Source organism: Gigantopelta aegis, chromosome 13 (assembly GCF_016097555.1).
Source record: "Gigantopelta aegis isolate Gae_Host chromosome 13, Gae_host_genome, whole genome shotgun sequence".
Classification (NCBI taxonomy): Eukaryota; Metazoa; Mollusca; class Gastropoda; order Neomphalida; family Peltospiridae; genus Gigantopelta; species Gigantopelta aegis.
The window spans coordinates 2,086,117-2,098,437 of NC_054711.1; the positions used below are offsets into that span (position 1 = coordinate 2,086,117).

Below are 12,321 nucleotides of genomic sequence, written 5' to 3' on the forward strand. Positions count from 1 at the left end.
CTAGTGACGTCATTATGCAAATCGTTTCAGTGTGACGTCACCTGGTATTTTGTACGATGGTTAACAACTCCAAATATTTTTTTTTATGCAAACCGTGAAATTAATATTTGTACATGTGTTCATGTGCCTGATTCAGTGCTTAAAAGGTGAGAATTTGACATCAATATACGATCATACACACACACACACACACACACGCGCGCGCGTGCGCGCACACACACATACACACACACACACACACAGCGAGACACACACACACACACATACACACACACACACAGACGAAATACCCTATACCAAATAGGGAGAGCGATAGGCAGATTGACAGACAAATGATGAGACAGAGAGAGTTAGGGGGCAGAATGACAGAGAGAAAGAGTGACAGAGAAGTAGACAGACGGGGGGGGGGGGGGTAGAATGAGATACAGACGGAGACGGACGAAATAGAACTATAACAGAGGAAGTTAAAGTTGACAGAATAAAGACAGAAAGAGGGGTAGACGTACAGAGTGAGAGAGAGAGAGAGAGAGAGAGAGAGAGAGAGAGAGAGAGAGAGAGAGAGAGAGAGAGAGAGAGAGAGAGAGAGAGATAGATACACACAGACAGACAGACAGAGACAGACAGACAGAGAGACAGACAGAGAAAGAGGGGAGAGAGAATCAGCCAGAGACAGATATATAGAGAGACAGACAGAGAGAGACGGACTGATGGAAATAGCACTATAGGGTGTATACTACCAAATCAAATCCCATAGACGACAATAGTAACGTATGTGGTTAAAACTCCTACCTGCAGCGTATCAATCGACATAAACGCCACGGATATAAATACTACCACCCCTCACACGTAAAGTAAATTAGAAAAAATTGGGGGTCAAGCTGCTCGTTTCTGAGATAACGGGTAGCGTCTATGACTACCCTAGTTCCGCACAAAATTCGAGTACTTTCTTTTACAGGTACCCCATACATGTTTCAAGCACATTGGTACTAGATGAAATAAAATTGCATATCTTTTTTACCCAGATGAAACTATTATTTTTTACAACCAACACACTCACATTTATAACCAATCACAGGACTTGTGGTGTTCACTTCTCTATCAAAAGTTGGTGCACCTCGAACTTTGACCCAGCCGGAAGTTATTTGGTTTAGTACTACCTATAGCATACAGAAAGACAGACAGACAGACAGAAGGAGGGAGATTGAGGGATTAGATTGACAGAGAAAGAAAGAAAGAGAACGAGATGGACGAAATACTATTATAGCAAAATATATTTAATAATATATACATGTATAATTAGAAATATTATAATTTTTAGTTTTTTATTATGATTACTGGACTGCCATATTATCCCATATGAATACTAAAAATAAACAAGAAGTTATAAATTTATCTCGTAGTTATGTTATATGTGTTGACTGCGCCATTAAATAAAACCTTTCTTCTCTACATTTCCAGTCATCTACAATCACGCTCTGATGTCTTTTTTGCGCACATTCCACGGACGCGGACGGCGAGCCCGATTCGAGGCTGGTGACCCCCCAGCGTTTTCAACGACAACAGACGATTGCATTGGAAATCCGAAAGGATTCGACAATCGTCACGTTGGCGGTCGTCGTCACCCTCGCAAATACTGGAGGCAGGGACTCGGACTATCGTCTGCTCAGGACGAGGAACCGCGACAATACGTTGAGCCGGACCATCAAAAGTCGAGGAATCAGACGTGTGCTGAACAGATTGTTACGTCTGCTGAACACACTGTGTCGTCTGCTGAACGGAAATGTAAATCTGCTGAACAGAATGTGTCGTCTGCTGAACGAAAATTGACGTCTGTGGAATGGAAATTGACGTCTGTTGAACCGAATGTGTCGTCTGCTATCCGAAATGTGTCGTCTCCTGAACGGAAATTGACGCCTGCTGAACAGAAATTGACGTCTGCTGAATGGAATTTGACGTCTACTAAACATGTGTCGTCTGCTGAACGGAATTATGGCCTCAACGAAAATATGATGCCTGCTGAATATAACTGTGATAACTCGGCGAAACCGGTGCCTACAGGGAAGAATGGCTTTAATCAAAGGAATCAAATACATCCTAGAAGCTGTTATCATAACTTGAAGAATAGGATATATTCTAGACAAAATTATTACCACACAGATAATAATGCCTTATCTTATATACATGATGATTACAAACCTGAGATCATGATATTCACTGGCAACCAAATTAATACAATACATCCTAAACATAACTGTCATGATTCAGAGAACATTATGCTTTCCAGACCACATCTGGATCAGCCAAATTCCACAAAAGCTGTTAAACAGATTAGCCAACACATAGGGAATCTAATGTCTCTTATACAGGAGTATGATGACTCGAGAAATATTTTACCAAAAGAATGGAAATATGATCGCTCGGAGAACATGACTGTTACTGATACTGGAGGCAGTATTGTCGAGAATGAACAGCTGGGTGGGACTGCCACTGTTGGTGGACCTGCCCATCAGTTCATGGCCACAGTGGCAACAGAAGACCAGAAAGGTTGCAGACGACGAGTAATGCTGGTGCCAAGGAGGCCACGAAGTGCAATGAATTCGAGTTCGGCGTCGGCTGACAACCAGGGCAAGCGAGTCAACCAGAACAACCAGGAAGAGGAAAACCAGGACAACCAGAAAGAAACCGAACACAACCAGGGTCAGCAGCTACAGTACAACCAGGAACAAAACGAACAGTACAACCTGGAACAACAGGAACAGCAAAACCAGGAACAAAACGAAAAGAGCCAGGTGCAAATCGAACAGTACAACCAGGAACAAAACGAAGAGCACAACCAGGAAAGAAACGGAAATAACCAGGAACAAAACGAAGAACAGAACCAGGAACAAAACGTAGAGCACAACCAGGAAAAAAACGAAGAGCACAACCAGGAACAAAACGACAACAACCAGGAACAAAATGAAGAGCACAACCAGGAACAAAACGACAACAACCAGGAACAAAATGAAGAGCACAACCAGGAACAAAACGAAAACAACCAGGAACAAAATGAACAGCAAAACCAGGGGCAGCAGCAGCTGAAACAGAAGCAGCAGCAGCTTCAGAACATTGACCAGGACTATGATGACGACAACACGACACCTTTCAACAACCAGCACAATGGTAACATCGGATGCGGCGATGCGACAAGTCCATTTTATTCTCATTATCGCAAACACGTCAAGGCGAAAAGGCACTACAATTCTCCCAACAATTCTGCCTCTGGTGGCGATGTGATTATTAACAATCCATTTATGGACAAGCAGAAGACGTCCAGATCCGGCGCGTTGAACCCCAAGACATTTAACCTGAACACGAAGGGCGCGCGCTTCTTCGTTATAAAGAGCTTCTCCGAGGTGGAGATTCGGTCGTCCATACATCACGGCACCTGGAGTAGCACTAGGTGCGGCAATAGACGACTGGATCTGGCAATCCACGAGCGTCAAGGCAAAGGTCCAGTCATCCTCTTCTTTGTCGTCTGCGAAAGCGGCTGTTTCAGCGGCGTGGCCCAGATGGTATCAGCGGTGGGCTACGAGGACGGCGGCGCGACAGACGAGGGGAGGGAGGCAGCGGGCAGCTTCAAGGTCAGGTGGATCTACGTGAAGGACGTCCCCAGCAGCAAGTTCTGCCACATCAGGCTGGCGACCAGTGAGAACGTTTCTGTGGTCGACACCAGGGATGCCCAGGAGGTCCCGCCAGCCAAGGGCAAGCAGATGCTGAATATCATACACGCCTTCCAGCACAGGTCATCCGTTCTGGATGAGAACGTCCAATCTGGAAACCCACAGGCAGGAAATGTATTTGTTTTGAGGGGTTTTCTCATGGGTGATGGAAGATGACAGCACTAGAGGGGTGTGGGTTATGTATTAAGTCGCCTTTCAAAATGATTCGGTGAAGTGGCGGGGTGGGAGGAGGAGGAGTAATTCTTACAGCTAGCAATAACTGAGCACCCAGTCTTGGGCAAACAACTCGGCTATCTGAGGTGACCCGCCACCCCCACCCCATCTCTCTCTTTAACTAACTCTATTTCTCTGTCTCTGTCTCTCTCTCTCTCTCTCTCTCTCTCTCTCTCTCTCTCTCTCTCTCTCTCTCTCTCTCTCTCTCTCTCTCTCTCTCTCTCTCTCTCTCTCTCAGAATGTATCAAATGAATACATGGACTTTGTGTATTTTTGAATGTTGTACCCATCCCTGAATACTGCAGACCTGCCCTTTATAAACGCTGTACAAAAAAAAAAAATCCTGCATCCGTCCCTGTGGTAGGACAGCGTTCTGCTGGGTGTGTCCCACTAACTCCATCAGAGGACCTGAGCTATAACGCATTAATGAGCGTTGAACATGTTTGTGTTTTAACAGGGGCTACAGGAGCGGCCCTCTGTGACGAGCGGCGGTAATGGGGAGGGTGTCGACAGCTCTGTCGACGCTGTACAAGACAAAATGGCCGAACTGGAGAAGGAGATTGATACATTTTGCGAGAAAACAATCGACTTGAATACTCTGTACAGAAAGCGAGAAATGGTAGGTTTTCCTCATATCTCTGGTGCACCTTTACACTGTAATGGCGACGAGATGTAGAGAGTGGCGGGAAATCGACTTGAATACTCTGTACAGAAAGCGACAAATAGTAGGTTTTCCTCATATCACTGGTGCACCTTTACATTGCAATGGGGCCGAGATGTGGCGAGTGGCGGTAAATCGACTTGAATACTCTGTACAGAAAGCGAGAAATGGTAGGTTTTCTATATTTCACTGGTGTACCTTTACATTGTAATGGCGGTGAGATGTGGCGAGTGGCGGGACATCGACTTGAATACACTGTACAGAAAGCCAGCAATGGTAGGTTTTCCTCATATCAATGGTGCACCTTTACATTATAATGGCGGCGAGGTGTGGCGAGTGGCGGGAAATCGACTTGAATACTCTGTACAGAAAGCGAGAAATGGTAGGTTTTTCTCATATCACTGGTGCACCTTTACATTGTAATGGCGGCGACGTGTGGCGAGTGGCGGTAAATCGACTTGAATACTCTGTACAGAAAGCGAGAAATGGTAGGTTTTCTATATTTCACTGGTGCACCTTTACATTGTAATGGGGGCGAGATGTGGCGAGTGGCGGGAAATCGACTTGAATATTTTGTACAGAAACCGAGAAATGGTAGTTTTCCTCATATCACTGGTGCACCTTTACATTGTAATAGCGGCGAGGTGTGGCGAGTGGCGGTAAATCGACTTGAATACTCTGTACAGAAAGCGAGAAATGGTAGGTTTTCCTCATATCAGTGGTGCACCTTTGCATTGTAATGCCGGCGAGATGTGGCGAGTGGCGGGAAATCGACTTGAATACTCTGTACAAAAAGCGAGAAATGGTAGGGTTTTTTATATTTCACTGGTGCACCTTTACATTGTAATGGCGGCGAGGTATGGCGAGTGGCGGGAAATCGAGTTGAATATTCTGTACAGAAAGCGACAAATGGTAGGTTTTCCTCATATCACTGGTGCACCTTTACAATGTAATGGCGGCGAGGTGTGGCGAGTGGCGGTAAATCGACTTGAATACTCTGTACAGAAAGCGAGAAATGGTAGGTTTTCTATATTTCACTGGTGCACCTTTACATTGCAATGGGGCCGAGATGTAGCGAGTGGCGGTAAATCGACTTGAATACTCTGTACAGAAAGCGAGAAATGGTAGGTTTTCTATATTTCACTGGTGCACCTTTACATTGTAATGGCGGTGAGATGTGGCGAGTGGCGGGACATCGACTTGAATACTCTGTACAGAAAGCCAGAAATGGTAGGTTTTCCTCATATCAATGGTGCACCTTTACATTATAATGGCGGCGAGGTATGGCGAGTAGCGGGAAATCGACTTGAATACTCTGTACAGAAAGCCAGAAATGGTAGGTTTTCCTCATATCACTGGTGCACCTTTACAATGTAATGGCGGCGAGATGTGGCGAGTGGCGGTAAATCGACTTGAATACTCTGTACAGAAAGCGAGAAATGGTAGGTTTTCTATATTTCACTGGTGCACCTTTACATTGTAATGGCGGCGAGGTGTGGCGAGTAGCGGGAAATCGACTTGAATAATCTGTACAGAAAGCGAGAAATGGTAGGTTTTCCTCATATCACTGGTGCACCTTTACATTGTAATGCCGGCGAGATGTGGCGAGTGGCGGGAAATCGACTTGAATACTCTGTACAGAAAGCGAGAAATGGTAGGTTTTTTTATATTTCACTGGTGCACCTTTACATTGTAATGGCGGCGAGGTGTGGCGAGTGGCTGTAAATCGACTTGAATACTCTGTACAGAAAGCGAGAAATGGTAGGTTTTCTATATTTCACTGGTGCACCTTGTATGGGGCGGGACGTAGCCCAGTGGCAAAATGCTCGTATAGGATCGATCCCTGTCTGTGGGCTCATTGGGCTATTTTGCCTTCCAGCCAGAGTACCACTACTGGTATATCAAAGGCCGTGGTACGTGTTGTCCTGTATATAAAAGAACCCTTGCTGCTGATGGAAGTTACACGCAGCGGGTTTCCTCTTAGACTATATGTCAAAATTACCAAATGTTTGACATACAATAGCCGATGATAAATAAATCAATTGGCTTTAGTGGTGCCGTTAAACAAAATAAACAAACGTTTCTGGTACACCTTACATTGTATGTTAAAGTGTGTTTTAATTAATCATCGGCTATTGGATGTCAAACATTTGGTAATTCTGAAATGTAGTCATTAGAGGTAATACGGTAAAAATTTTCCATTAGCAGCAAGGACTCTTTTTATATGCAATTTCCCACAGACAGTAAAGCACACACAACATATTGCTGCCGTATATTGTAATTGGTTTGCTGTTTGAGGTATCTGTGGATTAGGACTAATTATAGTTTGACACCCCTACCCCCCCCCCCCCCACCTCTTTCCCGTCCCTCCCCCCAGTTGTGAACACTGTAGTGACTATACACGTTTCAGTGTAAGACTGTTTACGTTTTGACAGGAGGAACATGTCATGTGGATTGCTGAAGTTTACGGGAGTTTACTGGACGGAATCAGCGAGGCGGATATACCATACGACATACGATATGGATTTCACAATAATTGTAAACACTATTACAACGGGCAGACCGACTTGGATGATGAGTACGCCCAGGTCTGTCTCTCTGTCTCTGTTTCTCTCTACCTGTCTCTGTACTTGTATCTGTCTGTGTGTCTGTCTCGGGTCTCTCTCCGTCTGTCTCTCTCTCTCTCTCTCTCTCTCTCTCTCCGTCTGTCTCTCTCTCTCTCTCTCTCTCTCTCTCTCTCTCTCTCTGTCTCTCTCTCTCTCTCTGTCTGTCTGTCTGTCTGTCTCTCTCTCTCTCTCTCTCTCTCTCTCTCTCTCTTTCTGGCTCTGTCTGTCTGTCTGTCTGTCTGTCTGTCTCTCTCTCTCTCTCTGTCTGTCTGTCTGTCTGTCTGTCTGTCTCTCTCTCTCTCTCTCTCTCTCTCTCTCTCTCTCTCTCTCTCTCTCTCTCTCTCTCTCTCTACCTGTATCTGTACTTGTATCTGTCTGTGTCTGTCTCAGGTGTATCTCCGTCTCTCTCTACATCTCTCCATGTCTCTCTCCATCTCCTTTTTTCTTTCTCTCCGTCTCTCGTTCTCAATCGATCTCCGTGCCTCTCTCTTTTTCTCTCTCCCTCTACCCCCACCTACTTGTATCTGTCTATGTGTCTGTCTCAGGTCTCTCTCCGTCTGTCTCACTCTCTCTCTCTCTCTCTCTCTCTCTCTGCTTCTGTCTCTCTATCTGTCTGTCTGTCCTCTTCCCTCCCCCTCACTCCCCTCTCTCTCTCTCTCTCTCTCTCTCTCTCCCTCTATCTGTACTTGTATCTGTCTGTGTGTCTGTCTCAGGTGTATCTCCGTCTCTCCTCTACATCTACCCTGTCTCTCCTCCTTTTTTCTTTCTCTCCGTCTCTCGTTCTCATCGATCTCCTGTGCCCTCTCTTTTTTTCTTCTCTCCCTCTACCCCCACCCTAATTGTATCTGTCTATGTTCTGCTCAGGTCCTCTCTCCGTGCCTGTCTCCCTCCTCTTCTCTCTCTCTCTCTCCTCCTCTCTCTCCCTCTATCTTTACTTGTATCTGTCTGTGTGTCTGTCTCAGGTGTAATCTCCGTCTCTCTCTACATCTCTCCATGTCTCTCTCCATCTCCTTTTTTTCTTTCTCTCTGTCTCTCGTTCTCAATCGATCTCCGTGCCTCTCTCCCTCTTTTTCTCTCTCCCTCTGCCCCCCACCTACTTGTATATGTCTGTGTGTCTGTCTCAGGTCTCTCTCTTTCTCTCTCTCTCTCTCTCTCTCTCCTCTCTCTCTCTCTCTCTCTCTCTCTCTCTCCTCTCTCTCTCTCTCTCTCAATCTGGCAAGGAGCTCGCCAGATGCGCGATCGATCTACGTCGGTGGATCATTGGACTACTTCTCGTTTGAGCTATTTGAAGTGGGAGATAATATTGATAGATGGATGAATGGACGAAAGGATTCATGGATAGATGGATGGATGGATGGATAGATGAATGGATGAATGGATGGATGGATTCATCTATGGAAGGATTCATCAATGGGTGGATGAATGAATTGTTCGGTCAGTGGATTGATGGATGAAAGAATGAAACAAAAGAAAAGGATTGATTCAAGGTCTATTGACGAACGAAGGTAATCCATGCATGAAGGAAATTAAAAACGGAAGGATTTTTATTGATTTTATTTTTGTTTTGTCTTTACAGAAGCAACGAAAGCTGAAGTTGTCTCGAATATTTGGCAGTTTTCTTAAAGGACTCCATCACCTGATACCCGGCGACAGTCTGACAAAACTTCAGAACGAGGTCACCAAAGTCTTCGAAATGAATGTAGCGCTCGATATTCTTTGTAAAAAGGTAAAACCCAGCAGCGAATCCACAATTCAGGGGCGGATCCAGGAAATATTTTGTAGTGGAAGGGGAGGGAACAGGAAACAGGGACATGGACAAACTCGTCAAGAAGGCATCCCAATGGGGGAAAAACCCAAGAAAACAGGGCACTGGAATCCCCCCTCCCCTTTCCAATATGAAATCTTAATTACACTCAGGCGCGGATACAAGGGGGAGCCGAGGGTCGCTGATATCAAACACCTCTTACCATCCTTCCCTCCTTCCAAGATTTCATAACCCCCTAGATCCGCGCCTGACTCCTATGAGCACCATCAAACGAAATAGTTTAATATATAGTTTTTAATACACGGGCGTGTTTCTGATTTTTGCAGGAACGGCAGCAAGCCGATGCCAAAGCGTTTGGTTCTGGTGACGAGAACCACCTGAAGGTGCTGAAGGTCAAGGTTCTGCTACTGGAGGGGCAGGTCACCAAACTACGTAAGCAGAACTGGGTTCTTCGTCGTCGCTGCAACAAACGAAATCAGGTAACCTCGATAATATAGCACTAGGGCCTATATTCAGGCACGGCGGAAGCAAGTAGACACTGGGGAGGGTGTCTGACTGAGATTTGAAGAGAACAAAGCAAAGTTTCTAGTTGGTTCGGGAGTATGCTACTCCGTAAAAACTAGATGTCCTGAAATGCAATTTCCTGCATTCTACAATTTACCTGTATTCTACATCTTTGCCTTAAGATTTACTACCAATAATATTTTTTTATGGAACCAGTCAAAATAGCGAATTTTTTTTTTTTTTTTTTTTTAATCCTGCAGGCTGAGCTGAATATAGGCCAGGGCTGAGGTCAGCCATAGTGAACAGAGAAACGCCAGCTAAACCGCGCTTTATGCACTTCGCGGTAAATCAAACGGCCATGTCAACAATCAAACAATTGGCGAACGTTAGTGGTACGCTCGCTGGCTGAACTTGGGCCATCTATCTACTGTCATTAACAACATAATAATTATATTGCTTTTCAGCACTCGCATGACCAAGACATCCGGACACTTTCAAATGGAAAGCACGCAACACAACTGGATTCTCGGTTAAACTGAAGGTGACCCCGGGTCGTAGGTCAAGGTCATGCTGTGTCGGATAAACCACCACAAAGAGAACATGCGCAAATATAGTTTAGATGATGGACGATGCATCCTCCGCTAGAATGCCTGACATGTTGAAAATAATATTTATGACATAAAATATGTGGCTGAAATCTAGACACACACACAAAGAAAAAATAAATAACAATAATAAAAAAAATAATAATAATAAAAAACAGAAGAAAAAGAAAGGTGTTTCAAGCAACATATGGGTGTTCGTCTTTTTTTTTTCATTTTAAGCTATTTTTTTTTTTACTACATTTTATTCGTTCACGTGCATATTAATTTTCTTTTTTTTATTTCTTCTTTCAATTCGAAAAAATAATAAAAAATAATAATAAACTGAAAGAAATTAGGGTCATCCCAGTTTTACTAGGCAGGATCTGATTGCAGAAAACATATTTTCAGGCCTTGTTACGCAAACGAGTATAGGCCTACTTATAATGCATTTCTGTACATTTTCATTTGTGACATATACATATATGCATCAACAGAAAAATGTGATTTAGTGTTATTTAAGAAAATAGAGAAGAAAAGATGACGGAGAGAGAGAGAGAGAGAGAGAGAGAGAGAGAGAGAGAGAGAGAGAGAGAGAGAGAGAGAGAGAGAGAGAGGGAGGGACGGAGGGGGAGAGGGAGGGGGAGAGGGAGGGAGAGAGAGGGCTAGACAGAGAGGGAGGAAGAGACAGATATAGGGGAGGTAGTGGGGGAGGTACACAGACTGACGATGTCCAAAATAGGTTTTTATGACTTATTGTCGTCATTTAAGAAAATTGAGAAAAAAGATGGAGAGAATAAATAAATAATAATAATAAATGTATAATGGAAACACAAAGCAAATGTTTATTAATAATAGTTTGTTATAATTCCATCATGACTGGTAATATAGCTAAAGGCCTACATATTACAGATGAGGTATAAATATGGCACTATATCAGAGGCGGATCTAAGGGTGCTCCCATAAATTTTGCGAAAGTTTTATTATATATTAAATTGTTTTTAATTTTTACGATACCCCTCCAAACCTCCCACAAAGTTCCTTGGCATTCCGCTTCTGGATTCGCTACTGTATATATTATAGAATACTCAACACAGTTAACTAAGGGCCAGTTGACTTTTGGTAATTCTTTGCTAACGTCTTATTATTTTAGCTAGCTATGATCGCAGATAACTTCTAAACATGGTTTCAGTAAAAGATAATTCTTTGTTAACGTCCTATTATTTTAGCTAGCTATGATCGCAGATAACTTCTAAACATGGTTTCAGTAAAAGACAATTCTTTGCTAACGTCATATTATTTTAGCTAGCTATGATCGCAGATAACTTCTAAACATGGTTTCAGTAAAAGATAATTCTTTTCTAACGTCCTATTATTTTAGCTAGCTATGATCGCAGATAACTTCTAAACATGGTTTCAGTAAAAGATAATTCTTTGCTAACGTCTTATTATTTTAGCTAGCTATGATCGCAGATAACTTCTAAACATGGTTTCAGTAAAAGTCGACCCATGATTCACGCACTAATCTAGCACATTGTGAGTTTTTCGTGACTTTGTGAAAACTTCGGAAAAGCGAAATTCGTCTCCGATTAGTTACACGTTTGTTCATAACAACACTTGTCATAATTCCGTTCGCTCTAAATTGTTGTTTAAATCTTTTAGTTTAAAGGGACATACCAGAAAGGCATATTTTTTTTACTGTTAGAGCCGTTTTTGATAACTGAAATCATACTTTACTTAAGATTTTATTGTTTAGATTATCCATTTCCGTATATTCGAAGTGTTTCTGGTCATCCTGGTGTTTTTAATGTCACAAAATATATTTCTCATATTTTTAAAAACGCACGTGCGTCTGAGAAGTAACAGTTATGGAGTCGAGTTTTAGTCTGTTTTTACTTGTCTTTTCGTTTGCTCTAAATTGTTGTTTAAATCTTTAAGTTTAAGAACATGCCACAACATCGACACCGTACAAATGAAAAATCTGTATTTGTTTTTACCATATTTTAAAAAAAATGTAGAAATATCTAGTCGTCAATAATTAATTTTGTTGAGTATATTGTTCGTACTGTTATCTTCAACAGTTATTAGTCAGGTGGCTAAATCAACTGATCCAGTGGCGGGTCCAGAATATCCATTGGGGAGGGGGGGGGGGGCAATGACATGAGGCGGAATGCCAAGGGAACTTTCGAGGGGGATGGTAAACAAATTAAAATTAATATATAATAAAATTATAACTAGCAAAATATATGGGGGGCCCAGGCCCCTGCCC

General features: G+C 43.2%; 1 protein-coding gene across 1 annotated transcript; it reads left to right on the top strand.

Moving 5' to 3' along the window:
- Nucleotides 1-14: 14 nt before the first annotated feature.
- LOC121387483 lies at nt 15-10,508 on the top strand. The gene is made up of 7 exons (XM_041518617.1): nt 15-146; nt 1,459-3,827; nt 4,393-4,554; nt 7,032-7,184; nt 8,779-8,928; nt 9,294-9,446; nt 9,936-10,508. The coding sequence occupies exons 1-7, from the start codon at nt 86-88 to the stop codon at nt 10,008-10,010; spliced, it is 3,123 nt and encodes a 1,040-aa protein (XP_041374551.1). The 5' UTR covers nt 15-85; the 3' UTR covers nt 10,011-10,508.
- The last annotated feature ends 1,813 nt before the right edge of the window (nt 10,509-12,321 follow it).

Excerpts from the sequence above, each read along its gene's own strand:
- LOC121387483 (XM_041518617.1), top strand. The coding sequence starts at position 86 with ATGCAAACCGTGAAATTAATATTTGTACATGTGTTCATGTGCCTGATT. Across the intron at positions 147-1,458 it reads CCTGATTCAGTGCTTAAAAG|TCATCTACAATCACGCTCTG; the intron begins GTGAGAATTTGA and ends CTACATTTCCAG. Across the intron at positions 9,447-9,935 it reads GCTGCAACAAACGAAATCAG|CACTCGCATGACCAAGACAT; the intron begins GTAACCTCGATA and ends ATTGCTTTTCAG.